This window comes from Castor canadensis, chromosome 7 (genome assembly GCF_047511655.1).
Source record: "Castor canadensis chromosome 7, mCasCan1.hap1v2, whole genome shotgun sequence".
Classification (NCBI taxonomy): Eukaryota; Metazoa; Chordata; class Mammalia; order Rodentia; family Castoridae; genus Castor; species Castor canadensis.
The window spans coordinates 121,624,431-121,650,180 of record NC_133392.1 but is presented as its reverse complement, the minus strand read 5'-3'; the positions used below and the strand labels follow the sequence as shown (position 1 = coordinate 121,650,180).

The 25,750-nt window shown below is 37.1% G+C and overlaps 1 protein-coding gene across 1 annotated transcript; it reads left to right on the top strand.

Moving 5' to 3' along the window:
* Nucleotides 1–25,750, top strand: Prpf38a (pre-mRNA processing factor 38A). The gene is made up of 10 exons (XM_020167489.2): nt 1–306; nt 1,121–1,280; nt 2,174–2,295; nt 3,789–3,874; nt 13,353–13,463; nt 23,062–23,174; nt 23,672–23,698; nt 23,804–23,901; nt 24,355–24,403; nt 25,337–25,750. The coding sequence occupies exons 1-10, from the start codon at nt 177–179 to the stop codon at nt 25,377–25,379; spliced, it is 939 nt and encodes a 312-aa protein (XP_020023078.1). The 5' UTR covers nt 1–176; the 3' UTR covers nt 25,380–25,750.

Below are 25,750 nucleotides of genomic sequence, written 5' to 3'. Positions count from 1 at the left end.
CGATTAGTGCGCTACTTACGGAAGTTCCAAACAGGGCAGTTTCCGGCTCCAAGATGGTCGCTTAAATAGTCAAGGTTTCGCCACCTGTCTCCATCGCTTTACATTTTTTTTTTTTTTCAAACCTGGATGTGACGCAGTAAAGGAGCCGACGGAAATAGAATTGAAGGCGTTCTGAAATGGCGAACCGTACAGTAAAGGATGCACACAGCATCCATGGGACCAATCCGCAGTATCTAGTGGAGAAGATCATTCGGACGCGAATCTATGAGTCCAAGTACTGGAAAGAAGAGTGCTTCGGACTCACCGGTGAGTGGGAGAGCGCAGACCCTGTTTAGGCTGCCTTAGGACCCATTGCTCCCAATGCGGTAAGAGTAGGACAGATACCTGGGGGTAGTATGGAGGGGAGCATGTCAGTCTTCCAGGAAAATTTGAGTGTCTTCTGTGTGTCTAGACTTGTGTTAAGCATTGAGGACACGAGTCTGATAGGATCTTACCTTATTCTGAAGAGTGCCTGATTTAGGTTCAGTCATTCATATTAGTGATAGCATATTGGGATCCAAACAGTGTTAAGGTCAGGGATCGAGATAGAACTCCATGGCAGTAGCATCCCAAAGGTTCTAAAGGAATGTTATGCCCATAACCAAGTTCGTACTGTCCCTAAATCTGAGTCAGTTCCAGTATATCCACGTTGGGGTCATAGTATCTAATGTAAGTTCTTTAGAGAAGCCTCCTAGGAATCTTCTGATGTTTGTTAAAACTCTGGCATTAAATTCATGTCCAGTAGCACTCTGGCTGTGGATCTTGAGCAAAAAGCACTTAACCTTTCTTAGCTCTTATTTTCCTTACCTGGAATTAAGAACAATGCCCGAACTTTTCCCATGATTTGTTGTAAAGAATGAATGAGATTATATGAGGTGCTTGGTAGAGTATCTGGCATACGGTAATCGTTCAGTTTATATTAGTTGTCATTATTTTACTATAATTAATACATCCTTGTTCTAACAAAAACTGTTGTTCACTATTTAGGAGCTCCAAACTTTGAACTGTCCCCACTTGCAACCAAGAAAAGCATAGGCATAATATGTCTAAGATGTCACTGTATATGTTTTTGATTTTTTAGCGGAACTTGTAGTCGACAAAGCCATGGAGTTGAGGTTTGTGGGTGGTGTCTATGGTGGAAACATAAAACCAACACCCTTTCTGTGTTTAACCTTGAAGATGCTACAGATTCAACCAGAGAAGGATATCATTGTTGAGTTCATTAAAAATGAAGATTTCAAGTGAGTGCAATGTTAACTAATATAAAAGCTTCAATTTTAGTGGTTCAGAATTGGGCTTTTCTTTTTTTTTAAAGATGAATGCAGTGTATCTCATTTCCACAGAGAGTTCTCACTCCAAGTATTTGCTCTTTAGCCCTTGAACTTGTATTCTGTCTGTTCTAATTGTATTAACCTTCTACTTTACTTTCTTAGTCTTAGTGACTTTTCCTCCAAATAGGATTTCCCAGATTAATTAACTATATAGTAGACCCATGGTATCTGTGGGTATATGGTTCCAAGGAGTGCTCCCTTGAGGAAAAACTGAATGCTCAGGATACATAGAGCTCAGTACTCTAAGCTTGTACCATACCTATAATGTATGTACAGTAAGTCTCAGCATCCATAACTTGAAACCTTATGGAGTTTGTTACAATACTGTCACAAAAATTATTGTAGCTGGTGAAGTAGCTCATGGAATGGTTCAAGGTGTAGACCCTGAGTTCAAACCCCAGTACCACAAAGAAAAAAAAAATTCAGTATCTCATTTGAGTCCTAGGATAATCATGTGAAGTAAGTTTTATAGGTAATGTATCTGAAAGTTGAAGAGTGTGTATCAAGTTCATACAGCCAGTAATTGATAGAATAGGAACTTAATGCAAGTCTCCATATTTTAGCTCTTTTCCTCTATGCTACCTTACAAATTGCAGCTTTCAGGCTGGTGGTAGAGCACCTGCCTAGCAAGTGCAAAGCACTGAATTCAAGCCCCAGACCACTTTAAAAAAAAAATGATTGCAGCTTTCTTGGCTGCCAAGGAAAAGAAACACCTTTATCTGCTACTGTCATTATAAAAACCAGTTATAAAACTCAGGAACTTCTTAGGATGGCCCGTTGTTTCACTGTCATCTCTCTGTCAGGTATGTCCGCATGTTGGGGGCACTTTACATGAGGCTGACAGGCACTGCAATTGATTGCTACAAGTACTTGGAGCCTTTGTACAATGACTATCGAAAAATCAAGAGCCAGAATCGAAATGGGGGTGAGTATGATGCCAATTCTCTGGATATTATTCTTAAGCCAGGTTTTATTTCCTCAGTATCTGTACTCTTGCTTTATCATATACACTGAGTGTTCCTCTCCATCTGCGTTATTACTGTCTTCAACTAAATAGTCCATCTCTCTCATGGAGAGTATTAGTTCTTTTATTAGCTCCTGCTTGGCATTACCCAGTCAGCCCTTGGTTGCCACCCTTCCCAATTGAATCTTATGTTCGTTACTGCCTTATATCATATGTTCCCTGTAGACATGCTCCACATACAAAATCTAGCTCCAGAATGACTTCTTTGTAAAAGCTACCCTAACCCATCCACACAAATTAAGTTTTCCATATATTACATCTTCACAGTTCTTTTTACAAGCTTCTTATTTATGTAGGAATCCTATTTAAAAATAGTAAGAATAGCCAAAGGTGCAGCCCCATGCATTTTATGAAGAGATGCCTTCTATGCTAAGGAAGGATTTGGGGTAACACAATCAAAACCATTTTTCACTTAAGTGTTGTAATAAAAGATAGTAATGTTTGCCTTTCCCCACCAAATGTATCATTATAAGTAGTAGAAGATTAACAATTTGGTAAGGGTTAAGTATCCCATATCGAAAATGGCTTGGGACCAGAATGTTTCTGATTTCAGTTTCTTGGATTTTGGCATATTTGCATAAACTTTAAGAATATCCTTAACCTAGAGATCCGAAATTCTCCAAAATTTGAAACATTTTGCATGTCGTGTCCATGTTCAAAAGCTTCAGATTTTGGAGCATTTCACATTTTTGGCTTTTGTATTAAAGATGCTCAACTTGTATTATTTTAAACTTCGGTTAACTTATTTGTTCATTGAATAAGTATATATTGTCAGTGGTATGGCAGGTGCTGTGCTAGATTCTGGAAATGAGTTGGTGAACAAGATGGACGTGGTCATGGCCATTGGCTGTTATTCATGATTGTTAGGTCAAACTAAGAAAGATTTTTCAACCTGTTGATATTTTGGCCAGATATTTTGCTGTGGGGTTTGTCTTATACATTAGGGAATAATTAGCGGCATCTCTGGCCACTCCCCCACTAAACACAAGTATTACTTCCTGTAAGTAAGGTAATGGAAGTGCACAAAAATCACTTGTACTTAAGAACCACTAAACTAAGGTAATGTGTACTATGGAAATTCTAAAATGCTGTCACACCATGTGTCATAAAAGATATGTTTTATATTCAGAAATACTATGTGAGAAATTACACTTGAGTTATGTGACATATTAAAATTAACTTGAGTTATAGGATCTATTCAAAATCACCATAAAAATTCAGGACTGTTGTGCTTGCTTTTGTGTTTGTGTCTCCTGCTAATTGTGACAGCTCCATTCAGCCCTAAAGAGCCGTGATATGTAGATGCCACTTATAAAGTCTTAGAATTCTTTTACTTTTTCGTTATCTAAACCTGTTATTTCCAGGTTGCTTGAGCTAATGACTTTTTCTTTCAGAGTTTGAACTGATGCATGTAGATGAGTTCATTGATGAGCTACTGCATAGTGAAAGAGTCTGTGATATCATTCTGCCCCGGCTACAGGTGAGAGACAGAGGTCTTTTTCAGGGCCACATTTACCCTCCAAGACGGGCAAATATTCAAGCCTACTTACCTATTGAAACACTGAAGCCCTGGATCTTATAGGTTGTCTTAGTAAGTAGTCTTTATATAGAGTATGGGGAGAGAGAAGAAAGCAGATAAAGTATTTGAAGGACAGAGCTTTAAAAGTAAATAGTTAACATAGGAAAGTTTTCTTTTTGGGGGTATTAAATCAAGGATAATAGAGCTAGAGTAGTGATTTTTAAACTTGTGACCAGCTATTTTCAATTTGATCTTCATGTAAAAAAGGCTACAAAGGACTAGGAATGAGAGACTAAGCAAATTCCTTAAACTTCCTGTATCAACCTGTGTCTCTGCCCTCAAGATTGTGTTTATGATTTAAGTCTACTGTTGAAAAATACAAAGGAAAAACAGGTATGGTATCTATGGTAGCTATCTTAGGGAGAAAGGGAATGGGCTAACTATAATGGGAGAGAGGACTGAACATGAAATTAAAGGAGCTAACGTTCTGTGTTCCCCAGCTATAAAAGGAATATCAGACTCCCTAAGTGGTCTTTAAACTGCTCTGTAGGTCTGTTTTAGAGATACTGAGAGTTACAAGTAGAGATGGCCCCAAATATCCCAACCCAGTATTTTTTTAGGTTATGTATTACACTGGAGCAGGAAGTTTTGTTTGTTTTTCTGAAAGTTTTCACTCTGTAGCCCAGTCTGGCATTGAATTCATGATCCTTCTATCTTACCTTTTCAAGTGCTGGAGATTACAGGCATATGCTACCAAACTGGGCTTGCTTTTTTTTTTTTTTTTCTTTTTGAATGGCTTTGTTGCAGTAAAAGTGACAGAAAAATAAACTATATACAATTAAAGTATAAGATAAGTTTTACCATGAATACACCCTTGAAACTATCACTATAGTCAAGATAGCGAATCTCTTCCTCCCACCCCTTTCCTCTAAGCAACCACTGATGTGCTTTCTGTTCTATTTATGCAGAATTGTGGAATACAAGGAAAATACACAAAAACTTTTTTTTTTTTTTTTTTTGGTGGTACTGGGGTTTTGAACTCGGGCTCTTAACATTTGCTAGGCATGCACTTTGCTACTTGAATCATACCTCCAACTCTTTCTGTTTTTTAGGTTATTTTTTAGATAGGGTCTTTTTACCCAGACCAGCCTAGGACCACAATCCTCCTACCTCTGGCTCCCACACAGCCAGTATTATAGGCATGTACCATGACATTGAGCTTATTTGTGCAGATGGGGTCTTGCTAACTTTTTGCCTGTGCTGACTTTAAACTGCAGTGCCTCCCAGTAATTGGAATTATAGGAATGAGCCACCACACCCAGCCCAAAAATCATTTATATTTCTATTAACTAGCAATGAACAACTTCAGTTTGAAAGTTTATTTAAAAGATACCATTTACAACAGCATCAAAAAATGTAAAGTAGGCCAGGCACCAGCGGCTCACGCCTATAATCCTAGCTACTCAGGAGACAGAGATCAAAAGGATCGAGGTTCGAAACCAGCCTGGGGAAATAGTTCATGAGACCCTATCACAAAAAAGGGCTGGTGCAGTGGCTCAAGGTGTAGGCCCTGAGTTGAAGGCTCAGTAGCACAAAAAAAAAAAGTAAAATAGGATAACTTTATCAAAAGATACGCAAGACTTTTGCAATTAAATCTATAAAACATACCAAGCGTTACTGAGAGAAATTGAAGAAAATCAATTGAGGAGTATACAAGTACTCCTTATGTCCCAGTAAACCAACTGTAAGTTGAAAATGTGTTTACTACTCCTCACCTACTGAATGTTGTGATTTAGCATAGCCTATCTTAAACATGCGCAGATGGGCAAAATCATCTCACACAAAGCCTATGTCATATAATTTACTGAATATCTGTATCCAGAAAATGTTGGCAACACAGTATACTGTAGACCACCAGTTCCTTCCCTTGTGGCCACTGCTTTGATGTTGTAGCTCATGCCATGATCTAATATTGTTAAGATGTCAGTTTTCCCAAATTTATCTCTTCAGAGCAATCCCAACTAAAATCCTAACAGTCTTTTGTAAAGCTTGACAAGTTGATTATAAATTTATATCATGGTGCAAAGGACCTAGACTATCCAAAAAAAAAATACTTATTATAAAGCTACAGAAACCAATACAGTGTTGTATCACAATGATAAGCAAATGGATCAGTAAAACAAAGTAAAAGGACCAAAGTTAAACCCAGCATATGTAGACAGTTGGTTTTCTACAGTCATGTCAGGCAATACTGTTGAGGAATTATGGTCTTTTCTGCAAGTGGTGCAGGAACAATTTAACAACATATACAAACAAATGAATCTCTACTCTTAGTCCGCACCATATATAAAAATTAACTTAAGGGGAATCTTACTACATAAATATTATTAGACTTAAATGTGAATGCAAAGACTACAAAATTTCTAAGAGGTTCCTTGTGCTTGACAAATATTTCTGTAATAAAACACAAAAATACGAATTTTTTAAAAATTAATGTATTGGCTTTTACAAGATTTAAAACATCTATCTGCTTTTCAGAACTGAGTATTATACAAAATAAAAAGCAAGCCATACACTGGAAAAATGTATTTACACAACATAAATAACAAAGGTCTTAAATATAGAACAAATGAAGAATTTGTGCTTAATAATAAGGCAATAAGGCAACCCAATCTGAAAAAGGTTCTATTGGACTATTTACATAGCCTATTTACAAAGACTTTATCCCTAACCTAAAATGCTCCAATATTGAGCCATCCTGTGCACGACACTAGCATGATGCACAAAAGGTGTCAAAGGTGTCAGCTTTTGGAGTAGAGATGCACAGCCTACTTTGTTTGTAATGGTCAGAAATGGAAGCAATCCAAATGTCCACCAGCAAGTAAATAGATAAATTGTGATACATGCAGACAACAAAGTGCTACTCAGCCATAAAAATGAATTATTCACACAATAACAGATGAATTGTAAAATAATCATGCAGTGAAAAAAAAAAAAAAAAGACCAAAAAAATTCATATAAAATTTTAGTAAGTGTAAACCACCGTGACAGATCACTGGTTGCCTCTGGACAGGGTGAAGGAGTGGGGAGAAAGGAATGAAAGATTTAAAATGGTGTAAGTAAGCTTTTGGGCAGGATGGATATATTCATTATGTTTTTGTGCTAATGTTTAACAGTTGTATGCAATGCATGTCAACACTTGTAACTGTATACTTTAAAAATGTATAATTAATGGTCTATCAATTAAACCTCAATAAAACTTTAAAACAGTGAAAATCACTGGAATAGATTCAAGACTACAGGTCTTTGGCTCACTCAGCTCTACTGTTCTGTGATTGTATATGTCTATCTATTGTCAGGATTGATAGCATTAACTAAAAGGTCTCAGGTAGTTTGTAGATAGGTGATAAAAACAAATTCTTACACATTTAAGCAACCAAGGAAACCCCAACAGGTCGGTTATCTACTTCAGGTTTCTTTTTGATGCTCCTGCAACTCAGTAATTCTGAAACAATTTGTTATATAACATCTGCTTTAAAATGTATGATTCCTAGTTAGATAAAAGCCAAAAGGGGTATTTTGAAGATCAGAAGTCACATACTGTTTGGTTCTTTTTATATAATATATCCAGACAAGGCAAACCATGGTGATTAGTACTAAATATAACATTCAGGAAGAGGATAATGAGGAATGATTACATAATGGGTGTGGAGCAGTTTTTTGGGGATGATTTAAAAGTGGGGAAGGGGTGGTTTTCTTATTGTTATTTTAAGTACTAGGGATTGAACCCAGGGCCTCACACATGCTAGGCAAGCACTCTTCTACTTGAGCTACATCCCAAACCTGATAAAAGTTTAACTCAGAGAGAGGTAATGATTATAGAACATTGTAACATTGTAAGGCTAGTTTGAAGTTTAGTAGTAGAGCACTTGTCTAGCATGTGCTAGGTTTGATTCCCTAGCACCTCAAAAGAAGAAAAAAATTATGCCAATTTCATCTATTTAAAAGCAAAAAAAAAAAAAGGCAGAAAGGTCTCCAGCATGATGGAACACACCTTTAATCCCAGCACTGAGACAGAAAGATCTTGAATTTAAGGCCAGCCTGTGCTATGGAGCAAGTTCCTGGCCAATGAGACCCTGTCTTAAAAAAAGAAAGACAAAGGGATCAGAAAGACCTCAACTGCATTACACCCATTGACAAATGGGTGAGATAAACTTGCTCAGGGCAATAAGGCAGTTGTATAAAAGTATTTGGTAGATAATGCTCACAATTAATTCAGAGAATCATTTCTTCCACAGTGACCCACTTTTATTTTTTTTTTTTTTTTTTTTTTTTTTTTTTTGAAGGAATTTTTTTTTTATTTTGTTTTTTTTTTTTTTTTTTCATTTTTCTTTTATTATTCATATGTGCATACAAGGCTTGGTTCATTTCTCCCCCCTGCCCCCACCCCCTCCCTTACCACCCAATCCACCCCCTCCCGCTCCCCCCCTCAATACCCAGCAGAAACTATTTTGCCCTTATCTCTAATTTTGTTGTAGAGAGAGTATAAGCAATAATAGGAAGGAACAAGGGGTTTTGCTGGTTGAGATAAGGATAGCTATACAGGGCATTGACTCACATTGATTTCCTGTGTGTGGGTGTTACCTTCTAGGTTAATTCTTTTTGATCTAACCTTTTCTCTAGTTCCTGGTCCCCTTTTCCTATTGGCCTCAGTTGCTTTAAGGTATCTGTTTTAGTTTCTCTGCGTTAAGGGCAACAAATGCTAGCTAGTTTTTTAGGTGTCTTACCTATCCTCACCCCTCCCTTGTGTGCTCTCGCTTTTATCATGTGCTCATAGTCCAATCCCCTTGTTGTGTTTGCCCTTGATCTAATGTCCACATATGAGGGAGAACATACGATTTTTGGTCTTTTGAGCCAGGCTAACCTCACTCAGAATGATGTTCTCCAATTCCATCCATTTACCAGCGAATGATAACATTTCGTTCTTCTTCATGGCTGCATAAAATTCCATTGTGTATAGATACCACATTTTCTTAATCCATTCGTCAGTGCTGGGACATCTTGGCTGTTTCCATAACTTGGCTATTGTGAATAGGGCCGCAATAAACATGGATGTGCAGGTGCCTCTGGAGTAACAGTCTTTTGGGTATATCCCCAAGAGTGGTATTGCTGGATCAAATGGTAGATCGATGTCCATCTTTTTAAGTAGCCTCCAAATTTTTTTCCAGAGTGGTTGTACTAGTCTACATTCCCACCAACAGTGTAAAAGGGTTCCTTTTTCCCCACATCCTCGCCAACACCTGTTGTTGGTGGTGTTGCTGATGATGGCTATTCTAACAGGGGTGAGGTGGAACCTTAGTGTGGTTTTAATTTGCATTTCCTTTATTGCTAGAGATGGTGAGCATTTTTTCATGTGTTTTCTGGCCATTTGAATTTCTTCTTTTGAGAAAGTTCTGTTTAGTTCACATGCCCATTTCTTTATTGGTTCATTAGTTTTGGGAGAATTTAGTTTTTTAAGTTCCCTGTATATTCTGGTTATCAGTCCTTTGTCTGATGTATAATTGGCAAATATTTTCTCCCACTCTGTGGGTGTTCTCTTCAGTTTAGAGACCATTTCTTTTGATGAACAGAAGCTTTTTAGTTTTATGAGGTCCCATTTATCTATGCTATCTCTTAGTTGCTGTGCTGCTGGGGTTTCATTGAGAAAGTTTTTACCTATACCTACTAACTCCAGAGTATTTCCTACTCTTTCTTGTATCAACTTAAGAGTTTGGGGTCTGATATTAAGATCCTTGATCCATTTTGAGTTAATCTTGGTATAGGGTGATATACATGGATCTAGTTTCAGTTTTTTGCAGACTGCTAACCAGTTTTCCCAGCAGTTTTTGTTGAAGAGGCTGCTATTTCTCCATCGTATATTTTTAGCTCCTTTGTCAAAGATAAGTTGCTCATAGTTGTGTGGCTTCATATCTGGATCCTCTATTCTGTTCCACTGGTCTTCATGTCTGTTTTTGTGCCAGTACCATGCTGTTTTTATTGTTATTGCTTTGTAATATAGTTTGAAGTCAGGTATTGTGATACCTCCTGCATTGTTCTTTTGACTGAGTATTGCCTTGGCTATTCGTGGCCTCTTGTGTTTCCATATAAATTTAACAGTAGATTTTTCAATCTCTTTAATGAATGTCATTGGAATTTTGATGGGAATTGCATTAAACATGTAGATTACTTTGGGGAGTATCGACATTTTTACTATGTTGATTCTACCAATCCATGAGCATGGGAGATCTCTCCACTTTCTATAGTCTTCCTCAATCTCTTTCTTCAGAAGTGTATAGTTTTCCTTGTAGAGGTCTTTCACATCTTTTGTTAGGTTTACACCTAGGTATTTGATTTTTTTTGAGGCTATTGTAAATGGAATTGTTTTCATACATTCTTTTTCAGTTTGCTCATTGTTAGTGTATAGAAATGCTAATGATTTTTCTATGTTGATTTTATATCCTGCTACTTTGCTATAGCTATTGATGATGTCTAGAAGCTTCTGAGTAGAGTTTTTTGGGTCTTTAAGGTATAGGATCATGTCGTCTGCAAATAGGGATATTTTGACAGTTTCTTTACCTATTTGTATTCCTTTTATTCCTTCTTCTTGCCTAATTGCTCTGGCTAGGAATTCCAGTACTATGTTGAATAGGAGTGGAGATAGTGGGCATCCTTGTCTGGTTCCTGATTTTAGAGGGAACGGTTTTAATTTTTCTCCGTTAAGTATAATGCTGGCTGTAGGTTTGTCATATATAGCTTTTATAATGTTGAGGAACTTTCCTTCTATTCCTAGTTTTCTTAGAGCTTTTATCATGAAATGATGTTGGATCTTATCAAAGGCTTTTTCTGCGTCTATTGAGATGATCAAGTGGTTTTTGTCTTTGCTTCTGTTAATGTGGTTTATTACGTTTATTGATTTTCGTATGTTGAACCACCCCTGCATCCCTGGGATGAAGCCTACCTGGTCGTGGTGGATAATCTTTTTGATGTGTTGCTGAATTCGATTTGCCATTATTTTGTTGAGGATTTTTGCATCAATGTTCATTAAGGAGATTGGCCTATAGTTCTCCTTTTTGGAGGTGTCTTTGCCTGGTTTTGGGATAAGTGTAATAGTGGCTTCATAAAATGTGTTTGGCAGTTTTCCTTCCCTTTCTATTTCATGGAACAGTTTAAGGAGGGTTGGTATCAGTTCTTCTTTAAAGGTCTGATAGAATTCAGCAGAGAATCCATCAGGTCCTGGACTTTTCTTTTTGGGGAGACTCTTGATTGCTGCTTCAATTTCATTTTGTGTTATAGGTCTATTCAGGTGATTAATTTCCTCTTGGTTCAGTTTTGGATGATCATATGTATCTAGAAATCTGTCCATTTCTTTTAGATTTTCAAATTTATTTGAATATAGGTTCTCAAAGTAGTCTCTGATGATTTCCTGGATTTCCATGGTGTTTGTTGTTATCTCCCCTTTTGCATTCCTGATTCTACTAATTTGGGTTTTTTCTCTCCTCATTTTAGTCAGGTTTGCCAGGGGTCTATCGATCTTGTTTATTTTTTCAAAGAACCAACTTTTTGTTTCATTAATTCTTTGTATGGTTTTTTTGGTTTCTATTTCGTTGATTTCAGCTCTTATTTTTATTATTTCTCTCCTTCTATTTGTTTTGGGATTTGCTTGTTCTTGTTTTTCTAGGAGTTTGAGATGTATCATTAGGTCATTGATTTGGGATCTTTCAATCTTTTTAATATATGCACTCATGGCTATAAACTTTCCTCTCAAGACTGCCTTAGCTGTGTCCCATAGGTTCCGGTAGGTTGTGTTTTCATTTTCATTGACTTCTAGGAACTTTTTAATTTCCTCTTTTATTGCATCGATGATCCATTCTTCATTAAGTAATGAGTTATTTAGTTTCCAGCTGTTTGCATGTTTTTTGTCTTTACTTTTGTTGTTGAGTTCTACTTTTACTGCATTGTGGTCAGATAGTATGCACGGTATTATTTCTATTTTCTTATATTTGCTGAGGCTTGCTTTGTGCCCTAGGATATGATCTATTTTGGAGAAGGTTCCATGGGCTGCTGAGAAGAATGTATATTGTGTAGAGGTTGGATGAAATGTTCTATAGACATCTACTAGGTCCACTTGATCTATTGCATATTTTAGATCTTGGATTTCTTTATTGAGTTTTTGTTTGGATGACCTATCTATTGATGATAATGGAGTGTTAAAGTCTCCCACAACCACTGTGTTGGCGTTTATATATGCTTTTAGGTCTTTTAGGGTATGTTTGATGAAATTGGGTGCATTGACATTGGGTGCGTACAGATTGATGATTATTATTTCCTTTTGGTCTATTTCCCCTTTTATTAGTATGGAATGTCCTTCTTTGTCTCGTTTGATCAATGTAGGTTTGAAGTCTACTTTGTCAGAGATAAGTATTGCTACTCCTGCTTGTTTTCGGGGGCCATTAGCTTGGTAAATCTTCTTCCAGCCTTTCATCCTAAGCATATGCTTATTTCTGTCGGTGAGATGAGTCTCCTGTAAGCAACAAATTGTTGGATCTTCTTTTTTAATCCATTTTGTCAAACGGTGTCTTTTGATGGGTGAATTAAGTCCATTGACATTAAGTGTTAGTACTGATAGGTATGTGGTGATTCCTGCCATTTAGTTATCTTAGTTGTTTGAAGGTTTGATTGTGTGTACCTAACTTGATGTTACTCTCTACTGTCTTGCTTTTTCTTATCCTGTGGTTTGGTGCTGCCTGCCTTTTCATGGTTAAGTTGGGTGTCACTTTCTGTGTGCAGGATCCCTTGCAGAATCTTTTGTAATGGTGGCTTTGTGGAGTGACCCACTTTTAATCCTATCAAATAAAAGCCAGAAAAATGAGCTTCACATTTTTGGCTACACATATACTGATTAATACTCCAGTAACCTTAAGACTATAAAATGACATCCAGGCACTGGTGGCTCACACCTGTAATCCTAGCTACTCAGGAGACAGAGATCAGGAGGATCAAAGTTCAGAGCCATCCCAGGCAAATAGTTCCACAAGACCCTGTCTCAAAAAAATCCATCACAGGAAAGGGCTGGTGGAGTGGCTCAAGGTGTAGACCTTGAGTTCAAGCCACGCACCTCAAAAAATAAATGAATAAATAAAAATAAAAAGTATAAGATAACAGGAAATAGAACCAATGGAAAATGATCTTGTTCCTGTCAGCTTTGTGTTTGTGTTTGTGTTCATATGGCAACATAAAAGTAGATTCCAGGTATATTTTACTCCTTAGGAAAATCTCAAACTATAATGAAATTACCACAGGTGTTTTTCCATGGCTTTTCTGTCAATCCCAGAAGCTGAATGTTGGAGCTTCAGGGCATAGGGAGATGGGAGTGACCTCTAACTTTCACTGTTACCTGTAGAAACGCTATGTGCTAGAGGAAGCTGAGCAGCTGGAGCCTCGAGTTAGTGCTCTAGAAGAGGACATGGATGATGTGGAGTCCAGTGAAGAGGAAGAAGAGGAAGACGAGAAGGTGAGTCACCTGAGAGTTGAGGCTTGGGGGAGGTTGGACTTGGTTCTTTTTTGTTCTTGTTTTCAGACTTTAATTTTTTAACTTTGTTTAACAACAGTAAGAACAACAAAAAAGATAGCCCAAAACAAAAAACTATAAAAGTATGCACTTTAAAGTCCAATAGTCCTTAATTCATAGCTCAACTCTGCCATAATAGTGGTATAATCTTAACGTTCCTTTTTTCCTCCTGGTGCTTAGAGATTGAACTCACAGCCTCACCCATTCTAAGCACTCTGAGCAATACTCCAAACCCCCTACTAGTGATATAATGTGTGCAGATTACTTAACCTTAGTTTTCTCCTCAGTCAAGCAAAGATACTATTTTTCTCTCAAGACTGTTATATTAAATGAACTAATATATATAAAGTTCTTAGCATAGTATTGCCAAATAATTGCGTAATAACTGGTAGCTATTAAAATAAAAACTTGGAGGACAAAACAATTTTCATAGTTTTAGCAATAAACCTAGTTTGGGTGGCAGTAGGAGGGAAATACCTACTGCATAGTCATGGTTTTTTCAATACTAGTCATAATGTCAAAAAGTTGAATACCACCAAGCTGTCCAGCTGTCAGTAATCAGTCAGAAAAACTGTTACATCTATTCAATAGAAAATTAGGAGCCAATGAAATTATTGCAAAAAGAGGCTGGACCTGGTAATCCCAGCTGCTTAGGTCAGGAGGATCTCGGTTCTTGGCCAACTAAGCAAAAAAGTTAATGAGATTCTATCTCAGAGAATAAGCCAGGCATGGTGTTTCACAACTATAATCTCAGCTATGTGGGAGGAGTAACAGAATTTTAGGCCCTATCTGAAAAATAACTAAAGCAAAAAGGACTGGGGATGACTCCAGGGGTAGAGTCCATTACTGCCAAAATATATATATATAATTCCTTATGAAAAGAATGTGGGAAGTGCTTACATTAACTTAAAATAAAAACAACTAAAACATTTGTGATTAAAATTACAAATAACAGTATGCATAGAAAAAGGCTAGAAGGAAATACAATAAAAATGTTGACCTCATTGATTTTTGTATCTGTAGTGAAATAGGGATCTAATAATTTTTCTTCAATATGGATAACCAATGGTCCTGTTTTTTAAAACCCCCATTCTCTCCTCACCTACCTGCATTGCCACTTTGTGTGGATCTGTTTCTGGTATTTTTTCTGCTGGCCATTTTGTGCAAGTTCCACTCTGTCCTGATTGCTTCATAACGAGTCATGATATTTAGTAGAGCAAGGGCCTCTTCCACTTTCTTCTTCAGTAGTGTCTTTGCTGGTTTTGGTCCATTGTTCTCTTATGAATGATAGAATCTACTTGCCAAATTTAAAAGAAATGTGGGATTTTTTTTTTTTTCATTTTTCTTATTATTCATATGTGCATACAAGGCTTGGTTCATTTCTCCCCCCTGCCCCCACCCCCTCCCTTACCACCCACTCCACCCCCTCCCGCTCCCCCCCCTCAATACCCAGCAGAAACTATTTTGCCCTTATCTCTAATTTTGTTGTAGAGAGAGTATAAGCAATAATAGGAAGGAACAAGGGGTTTTGCTGGTTGAGATAAGGATAGCTATACAGGGCATTGACTCACATTGATTTCCTGTGCGTGGGTGTTACCTTCTAGGTTAATTCTTTTTGATCTAACCTTTTCTCTAGTTCCTGGTCCCCTTTTCCTATTGGCCTCAGTTGCTTTTAAGGTATCTGCTTTAGTTTCTCTGCATTAAGGGCAACAAATGCTAGCTAGTTTTTTAGGTGTCTTACCTATCCTCACCCCTCCCTTGTGTGCTTTCACTTTTATCATGTGCTCATAGTCCAATCCCCTTGTTGTGTTTGCCCTTGATCTAATGTCCACATATGAGGGAGAACATACGATTTTTGGTCTTTTGAGCCAGGCTAACCTCACTCAGAATGATGTTCTCCAATTCCATCCATTTACCAGCAAATGATAACATTTCGTTCTTCTTCATGGCTGCATAAAATTCCATTGTGTATAGATACCAAGAAATGTGGGATTTTGATTAAAATTATATTCAATCTGAGATTGAATTTTCAGGAAAAATGAAAATGACATCTTTACTCATGAACATGGTGTATCTTTCCATTTATCTATGTCTTTAAAGACTTACAGAAGTTTTATGTCTAAACTTTTATAATTTCCTGACTATTTCTCACAGGTTTCTAGGTCCCTTTTCATTTTTGTTGTTCTTGTCAGTATCTGTATAAATGCAGTTTACTGGTGAATGACTAAACTGTGTAGATTGGGAAGTCCTATGTAAACAGTCTTTATCTGGAATAATATAGCCTGGTTTCTTCCTTACCTTTATGCCCTTAATTTGTTTCTTGTCTTGGACTTCTAGTGTACCATGAAATTGAAACAGTGACAAAGAACATCTTTGTTTTGTTCCCACCTTAAAAGTAATACTTGTGCCATTTCCTAGGTAAGAATTTCATTTGCTACGGTTTCTTGTAGACACCTAATAAGAAGATACGGGGTTTTTTGTTTTGTTTTGCTTTTTGTTTTTTCCAGTGCTGGGGATTGAACCCAGTGCCTTCAACATTCTAAGCAAGCATTCTACCACTGAGTTATATCCTCAGCCCATGTGGGTATTTTATAAATATATAATGCTGGGGTCTTAATCCCCTGACTTCCTGTTCAGTTGGTCTAGAGTGAAGCCTAGACACCTGCAGGTTTGTTTTGTTTTGTGGTACTAGGGATTAAACTCAGGACCTCAAGCATACAAAGCTAGTGTTCTGCCACTTGAACTATGCCCTTAGCCCTTTTGTTTATATTTTGTTTTTGAGGTAGAGTCTTGCTAACTTTGTTTAAGCTAGCCTTGAACCTTGATCCTGCTGTCCTGTCTTTACCTCCTGAGTTACTGAGACTACAGGCATACACCATCACATCTAGCTTTACATAAGGAAATTCTCTTTTTCTGGTTTGCTGTGAGTTTTTAATCATAAATGGAGTATTTTATTATGTGCTTTTCCTGCCATTTGTTAAGGTTATATGGATTTCCTCCTTTATCAGTTAATGAGATAACTGCTATTTATAGACTTGTTAATTTACCTTTCAGTTTTGGTATAAATCCAATTGATTGTGGTTTATCTTTTTTTATACAGTGCTACATTAGGTTCGCTGATACTTTGAAATATTTGTTGATGAGTGATAGTGGTCCATACTTTTCCTTTCCCATGATATCTTTCTACTCTTTCCTATCAAAATTGCATTGGACTCATAGAAGTAGTTAAGGATTAGTCCCTTTTTTTGTATGCTGTAGAAAAATTCAGTATTTAAGATTGAAATGATGTTTCTTAATGTTTAGGAGAAATTTATTGAAAAAACTGGGCCTGGTGCTTTCTTTAAAGAAAGACTTTTAATTACTACATCAGTAACTAATAGTTACAGGAAAATTCTGGCTTTTCTAATTGGCTTTGCTAGCTATATATGTTTATTATATACAATATATAAAATACTTAGTGTATTGTATATGCACGTACATACAAACCACATAACATTTTTCTTTGAGATATGGGGGCTTTGCTTTGTTGCTCAGGCTGGTCTCAAACTTATGAGCACAAGTGATCCTCCAGCCTTAGTCTCCCAGATGCTGGGATTAGAGGGATGTGCCATTGCACCCAGCTGCTAAATTATATTTTTTTTAGGGACTTGTTCACTTTTATGTGTATGCCCATCCAGTCTGACAACCTGCTTCTTACTATTGTGCTTAGGACACTTACAACATTTTACACTTGTGACACTTGAGCTTTTTCATGTTTATCCTGTTTCTTTTATTTGTACATTCCTTTTGGTTTGGTCTTTTTTTTTTTTTTTTTTCCTATTCTGTTCTTTGTCTTCCTTTCTGTTTTACTCTTGACATTTTTACATGAATACTCAGTCTAAAATTAAATAATATCTTAAATACTCTCTTCCAAAAGAATGCAGAAGAATATAGCATTGCTTAACTCCACTTATAACCCTCAGAACTGTTCCAATTTACATATGTTTCTTGTCCAGGATTTAATCCTTTTAAATCACTAAACTTCAACATTATTTTTGTAGGCATTTGTCAGCGTTTATATGTATGTATACTGTTTGATCCTTTCTGCATCTCTAACCACATTTCTTTTAACCCTTCTTTTTTTTTAATGCTTATTTCTATAAAACTTTTTTTATTTAAGTATCATATATTTTTAAATTCATACAAGATACAGAGTTAATGTGTTCTTCAACACAGATTTAGTATTACAAAAATTTAAGTTCGTCAACATGAAGCAGTTAACATTTGCATAATCCTATTAAGTCCATATATATTCAGTACTCTATCTTTCAGCATCACAGTGTATTATGGAAGTAGAGTATAATTTATTAAATCACTCTCAACCTTTTCTGTTTTTAATTTTGACATGAAATCAAAGGCTGTAGGAAAATTCCTTGCAACTTCTTCAAGGAAGACACTGAATTAAAACCAAAACTCTATTTAAATTTAAATCAATGGAACAGGAATTTTTCCCAGAAAGTACTAACACTTTATATTCCTCTCCCCTAAAAACCATAGTATTGCATAATGTCAAAGCAACCAATGACAATGTCACCTTTTCAAGTTACCTTCCTTTGCTTGTTGATATGGCTGAATATGGCTGTTCACAGGTGACTCCACTGCCTGTGCTCAGTGCTGACACCCACTGGCATAACAAGTTGGAGCCGGTTCGAAGGACCATACTAGGTCAACTATAGAGCACATGCCAATGTAACTGACTTCCAGAGTAGTTTTGATCCCCTTTGGTTGATTCTGTGAATGCAGAACCCATCGATAAAACCCTTGTTTCTTCTGGAATTCTTTTGAATTCCCACTTCTGTAGCTTCCTTTATTTTACTCTTATTCTTAAAAGATGCAGTTTGTGAGTACACAATTCTAGATTGTTATTTTCTCACATCACTTTAAAAATATTCTGCCAAACATTATCACGAAGAATGTTTTTATTCTAATTATTGTTTCTTTGATAGTGATCTGTGGTGTATTTTCCCTATTGCTTTAAGATTTTCTCTTTTGTTATTTTGCTGTTTTGGTTTTTTTTTTAATCTCTTGAAGGCTTGAATTTCCTTTTATATATTTAGTTTTGGGATTTACTTTGCTTCCTAGATGTTTTTCATCAGTTCTAGAATAGTAAGATCTTTTGGCTAGCCATGCTCTGGTGACTCATGCCTGTAATCCTAGCTACTTGGGGCTGAGAGAGGTTCAAGACCACCCCAAATAACTTGCAAGACCCCATCTCCAAATATAACCACAGCAATTGGACTGAAGGTATGGCTTAAGTGGTTAGAGCACCTGCTTCACAAAGAGAAAATCCAACCCAAGTCCCACCAAAAAAAAAAAAAAAAATCCTTTGTCCTGTCTATACTGTCTCCATTTTCTCCTTGAGGGATCCCATTTAGATTTGTTTAAGCTCTTACTTGATTCATTTTTCTCTGTTTCTTTACTTTTTTTTTCTGTCTTGTTTCTATGCTGTATTCTGAGTAACTTCTTCAAGTGAACCTTCCAGTTCACCTACTTTTCCTGCTACATCGAATCAGCTCCTTCATCTACTTTGAGATGTTTCTATTATAAGTTGGTTTTCTTTCCTAGATATTCCTTTTTTTTTAAAATACATCCATTCTTTCCTAAGTATCTGTTGTTTTTCACCTCTGTGTTTGTGCCTTTCGTTAAATATTTCTTGGCGGGTACCAGTGGCTCACACCTGTAATCCTATTCAGTAGGCAATTATCAGGAAGATCATGGTTAGAAGCCAATCTCAGGCAAATAGTTCAAAAGACCCTGTTAAACCCATCACAAAAAAGGGCTGGTAAGCTAGGCAAGCGGTAAGAATGCCTGCCTAGCAAGCGTGAGGCCCTCAGTTCAAACCCCAGTGCTGCCAAATAAATAAACATTTCATACATACCTCATATTTTGTCTCCAGTAATTCACTATCAGTCCTAGAGGTGTCTGCTTCTGATAGATGCTGCTGCTGACTCTCAGTGATGGTGTCTTACCTTCTCTGGTGATTAGTGATGTTTGCACTTCACCGATAAGACGGTAAACTGAAGATGGAAGTTCTCCTTCAAAAATGATTAATAAGTAGAAGGGAATGCATTCTAAAAATAATTTTTATATGTATTGCAAATAATTGTAGGTGCTAGATATTTGTATGACTAGTAGCATAGATTTGTGTACACCAGCATCACCATAATATTACCTGTGAGTAATATATCAGCTATGACTAGGTGATAGGAATCTTTCAGCTCCATCACAACATTACAGGACCACCATGATAGATATAACCCGTGTATCATGTATTGGCAGAAGCACCATTATGTAGCACATGACTATTTCTGTTCTACAGGGAGTTAGACACACTATTAACTGGTATGTCTTCAGCTTTCTTTAAGAATTTTGGTTCAGCCTGAGTCCTAGACACTCTTGCCTTGGTGTTTTGGGAAAGTTCTTTTTTGCTGAAGCATTGTGTCTACTGGCATTTGTGTTCAGTCAACTCTACTCTCCTAGATTCTTCTTATTCTGATCCTAGCACCTCATTGTGCAGTCACCAGCTCACAATCATTTATTTTTGTTTCATTAGTTTGTTCTTCAAGAGGGAATACATGAAGAACTTCCCCAATTCTTGTAAGACTAGCACATGTACTACCACATGGCTTGCTTCTACATTGAGAGGCTCTTTATGGTTCCTTATAAGAGCTAGAAAGCCAAACACCAGAAGTTCTGTGTTGTAATTTTTACCATTTTTTTCTCAAAAAGTTAGATATTTATTGTTCTGAAAATATAGAAGTTTCTTTTTAAGCTATAACACTCAAAGTTTAGTATTATTAGTGCATGAATATAGCATCTTTTTTTTTCAGCACCTTGTTTTACAACCTGTTTAATAGTGAATCATTGGGAACATTCCCAGTAAGAGAACAAAATAAAGCTCTCTGCTATAGTAGACTTTTTTTTTTTTAAAACATAGGACCTTACACTTGCTAAGCAGTCACTCTACCACTTGAGCCACACCTCCAGCTCTTTTTTCTGATTTAGTAGACAAAAAATCATGAAAATATAAATTGGCTAGGAGGGGCAATATTATTACTTGTAGAGGATATCAGTGTGCTAAAGAAAATCTTAACCAAATCATCTGAAAACTACTGTAGGTAAAAGGTCAGAAAGACAGCTGGATAAAAACAGTATGAAAAAAAATCATACTTTTCATTTACAGTTTAGAAAGTATAGAAAAGGAGGTCTAACCATAATACCCTCCCCCCCAAAAAAAAGGATTTTAAAAACTAGGTATAAATACTGGCTTTGGTGGTGTAGGCCTATAATCCACCACTTGGGAGGTAGAGGCAGAACGATTGGACGTTCAGTGCCAGCCTGGGCAAGACCCTGTCTCAAAACAAATTTAAAAAAACTAGACATAAACTTAAGAAATAGGCATTAATTTAATGTGCTATTGAGAACAGAATGAAAAATAGGAGATTAAATATTATATCTACCCTCTCAGAAATAATCTATAAATTTAGTAGGTTCCCAATAAAAACACCAGTAAGCTTACAAGTCTTTGAACTATAACATCACACGTGTTCTAAACCTTATATGTGACATGTGGAAAATGTCCTGTTCTACAAAATGCACACTTAAATTAATAGGACATATAGGGGACACAATGTTAGAGAGCAGTCTACTCCAAACCTAAGCAACTCTGTATTAGAACCTGCCAAAAAAAACAATTGGTATTTTGGGAAATAATATGACTAGCCCAGACTGGCAACTTGCTATATAGTTGGAAGTTGCCTCAGGAAATTAAAAATACACAAAAAGCAGTAAGGGAAGTAGAAATACTAGTTTATGGATACTGAGGCAGTGCAAAAAGAAGTACATTGCTGAGTCTCTAGGCTGTCTTTAAAGTGAGTTCAGGAGGCAGTGTTCCATGAGTTTAAAGTCTTTGCAAAGCTAAGGTGGTCTTCTCTGGGAAATGAGCCAAAAGTAGGCATTCTTTTTTTTCTTTCTTTAATGAAAAATTTCAATCACATATGAAAGTGGAGAAAATGCCTCCATATACCCATTACAGCTTATACTCAATTTTGTTTCCTCTACATTTCTTACCCAGTTATGCAGTGCCAATTATTTTGAAACTCATCACAGACGTATCGTGTACATTAGTTCAGAAAAGACAGAGGCTCCCATCTTAAGCATAACCACCATCATCTCCCTCCCCTAATCAGTATCATCAAGTGTTTAGTGTTCACATTTTGCTAGCTGTCTTAACAGTATTTTTTAATAGTTTAATGGGTATTTAAACAAGCCAAACATTGCTTGTGGTTTTTGTCTCCTGAGTGTCATTTAAGTTACCTCTATCACTCTTTTTCTCTCACAGTTTTTTGTTAATATATCGAGTTATTTATCCTTATCCTGTACAGATTTTCAGCCTGTAATTTTCTGATATTAGCACTGTAATGTTACTTAATATCCTCATGTGTCCTTTGTGTTTTCTATAAACTGCCTAGTAGATCTAGAGGCTTAATCAGATTTCAGGGGTTTTATCTCCTTTGGAGTAGAGCAGTGTCTTGGGAATGGTATGTACATCCACTGGGATGTGCAGTCTGCCTGTCTCACTTAATGTTAGGATCCACTGATCTATCAGTGCCTAGATTCATTAGGTGTTATAAAATGGTGATATACTCTAAATCTTTAATTTCTTCCAGCATTTTTATCTGGAACACTCCCATAAAGAGAAACTTCCTAAATCAACATTTTGTTTATATAGAAAAGGCTAGAGAAATAATTCTTTTCCTTTGCCAAGTCTTTTAAAATACTGAGTTGGTTCTACAGTGTCCTCCCAAGGTAATGCTCTTTTTCCTTTGAAAATGATATGAACCTCTGAATTTAGACAAATTTGGTGTTTTAATCTGTTACCCATACTGGTGTTCAAAATGTCCGATCTCTGGCCAGTAGAGGACTCTCCAGCTTAACTCCTGAGATTTCTTGATACAGTCATAGCAATCTTTGATAGCTTTCTTCCTTTTTCATATAATGGCATGTGCTAGTCACATCTTGTACACTTTTGCCCCAGACCTGGAATTAGTCATTTCTCTACGAAGTCCTTAAGTATTTTCTAATCATATATGGTATTTAGATACCACAACCAGGAAGTAAAAGTAGTCAGTGTTGCTGGGCCTTTGCAGTTGGCAGAGCTATGATGAAAATTTTTTAACCTTGTTGATTTTACATCTAGATCTTTTCTTTCACATTGGGAATTAAACTTAAGGAAATAAACATAATCACGTCTCTTAATATATTCCACATTCCCAAAGTAGTAATACCAATACTGGAACAACAAAGGAATTATTGCACACAGTTTACTTGTTTGTAGTTCTTTTTGTCTTTAGAGTTATCCCTCCATGTAATCAAATTACTTTGTTTTAAAGTTACCTGGAGACAGACTCTGAGGCGGAGACAATAAATCAGTGTTCCCAGGCCTGGGTAGATGTCTGTAGTAAGCATGTGCCCATCACTGACCCATTGCTCTTGTTTCTAGTTGGAAAGGGTACCATCACCTGATCACCGCCGGAGAAGCTACCGAGACTTGGACAAGCCACGGCGCTCTCCCACACTGCGCTACAGGAGGAGCCGGAGTCGGTCTCCCAGAAGGTAAGGGTGCAGTCATTGGCCTCCTCCAGGGAGACTAAGCATTATAGCCTAGAATTTTGAATTGAGCTTTGTTTGCTCATCTGTTTTCTGGTCAACTGTTTCTTAAGGTTAGCTAGTACAGGTTAACCTTAGCAAGGATGGCTAGAGCAGCTTCTCTGTCTCTGTCATCCTCCAAGAGGGTAAGTTGTTATGTTCTCATGATAGTGACAGAGTTCAAGAGCAAACAGAGCCATTGATGTAAGCATTTTTCTAGTATCTGCTTGAATCACATTTGCAAATACCCCATTGGCAAAAGCAAACCTCTGGCCAGTCCCAGAGTTAAGTGCTACAAGGTTACATGACAAAGGACATCAAAACACAAAAAGGTAAAGAGTAAAAATCAGGGGTCAATCCCCAGTGCACACAAATATACCCCAAGGAGGGGGGTAACAATTTGGGCCATTTTGCAGCTTACAACATACAGTGCACTAACCTAGGCTTCTTCTCTTTCTCTTTAGGCGGAGTCGATCACCCAAGAGAAGAAGGTGGGCTTTCAGTCATTTCTGAAAGAGAGGGTTTTGGGAGGGAGAGTTGGTATTGTGTGTATTGTTGCCAAACAGATCTGGTGGGCTGACCAGTCTTTTCCATAGCCCCTCACCTCGCAGAGAAAGACATCGTAGCAAGAGTCCAAGACGCCATCGGAGTAGGTCTAGAGATCGAAGGCACAGATCCCGCTCCAAATCACCAGGTATAGCATTTGGGCCTTTTGCTGTTGCTTATCTTAACCAAGAAATATTGAGCCACCATCAATACAGGATTGCTTAACTGTACTATTGTCTAACAGGGAGATGGACATAGATTTTGAAAATTAGGGCTCACATTTTGACTCCTAGGAGCTTTGATGATACAATGATGGGCTTCACTTTTTCATCTGAATGGGAGTAAGATATAACACTGGTTAGGAAGAAAAACAATGTTATGTTGTAAAATTAGCCGAAAGTCCCCAAATGGAGGTGAAGTGGTTTCATCAGTATGTGCCCTGCCACACATCAGGTGTGTACCAACCGGAAAGTGCTTCCAGGAGGTGGAACACCAATATAGGTCAAAGAAAGTATTAAGTCTATGAAAGGAATTGGAGAAGGTGAGAATTACAATTTAAGAGGAGGAGGGTAGAATCTGACTCATCCCCTTTTTCCCACAGGTCATCACCGTAGTCACAGACATAGGAGCCACTCCAAGTCTCCTGAAAGGTATGGGTTGACTTCTGTTTTAAGAATTCAGATCTTGGGGCTGGCGGAGTGGCTTAAGTGGTATGAGTACCTGCCTAGCAAGTGCAAGGTCCATAGTTCAAACCCCAGTACCACCAAAAAAAAAAAAAAAATTTAAATCTTTATTTAGAAATTAATGGCCATGGTGGCTCAAACCTATAATCCAGGCTACTCAGAAGGGAGAGATTGGGAGGAGGATCACAATTTGAGGTCAGCCCAAGGAAAAAAGTTCATTAGATCCCATCTCTACCAATGTGGTGAGATCCCAGCTACATAGGAAAGCACAAATACGAGGATCAAAGCAAGACCTTGTCTCAAAAATAACCAACACAAACAGAGAAGGCAGAGTGGCTCAAAGTGGTAGAACTCCTGCCCGGCAAGTGTGAGGATCCATATTCAACCCCCAGGACCACCAAAAAAAAAAAACAATACCAAGTTAGACCTGAAATTTTCTTTATTTTGATGGGGATACTGGCAATTCTCCATAAAAAGACAAAATAAGGCCTTTCGCTCTGGGTATTGTTAAGATTGTATCTCTTCTATACTGCTTTTTCTTTGTAGCTTTGGATGATGGAGAAGCTGTGGTCTCAGGAGACCTGGGTTTTAAGAAGCAACTGTTAAAACTTACCAGTTAAATGACCTTGGACAAGTCATTTCATTTGATCTTTCATTAGGAACCCCAGTGGGTCACAGGCTATTAAGTGCATTTTTAAGCTCTGAAGAGATCATTTTCTCAGTGGTAAATTTTATATAGTAATGCATGGCTTAGAGTATTACTCTAAAGCATTAAGAAAGAATTATAAATCAAGTATATTTAATGAATATTAGTTGTCATATCTGTCCTCATCAGTGTTAGCATACCATGGTCTTTCTTCCTTATTTGTTCTCTAATGACTTACATATATTCCATTTCAGGTCTAAGAAAAGCCACAAGAAGAGCCGGAGAGGGAATGAGTAAAGGATTGAATTGGATTTTAGTCCAATGGCCTTCTGGGATATGAGGGCATCTGTTTAGGTAGAAAGGTTAAGATGATCTGCTCTCCAGGCAGCTGTAAGAATATTTTAGTTTTTCTTACCAAGTTTCTACACTTTTTTTTTTTTTTAAATGAAAGAGGTGCTGAATTTTGTATCTCTTTTTCAATTGTAATCAACATCTTTGAGGGATGATGTTTCCTTAGGTCAGTTCTTGACCAAACCAACTGACTGTATTCAAAGTTATGAGGGTAGAAAATATCTGGGGATTGGGTGATATGAATGAGAAGGAAAGAATGTGGACATCTTGTGATGCTTTCCCTTTTTGTTATTAAACTTGACATACACATCTGCCAC

Excerpts from the sequence above, each read along its gene's own strand:
- Prpf38a (XM_020167489.2), top strand. The coding sequence starts at position 177 with ATGGCGAACCGTACAGTAAAGGATGCACACAGCATCCATGGGACCAAT. Across the intron at positions 2,296-3,788 it reads GAGCCAGAATCGAAATGGGG|AGTTTGAACTGATGCATGTA; the intron begins GTGAGTATGATG and ends TTTTTCTTTCAG. Across the intron at positions 3,875-13,352 it reads TCATTCTGCCCCGGCTACAG|AAACGCTATGTGCTAGAGGA; the intron begins GTGAGAGACAGA and ends TGTTACCTGTAG.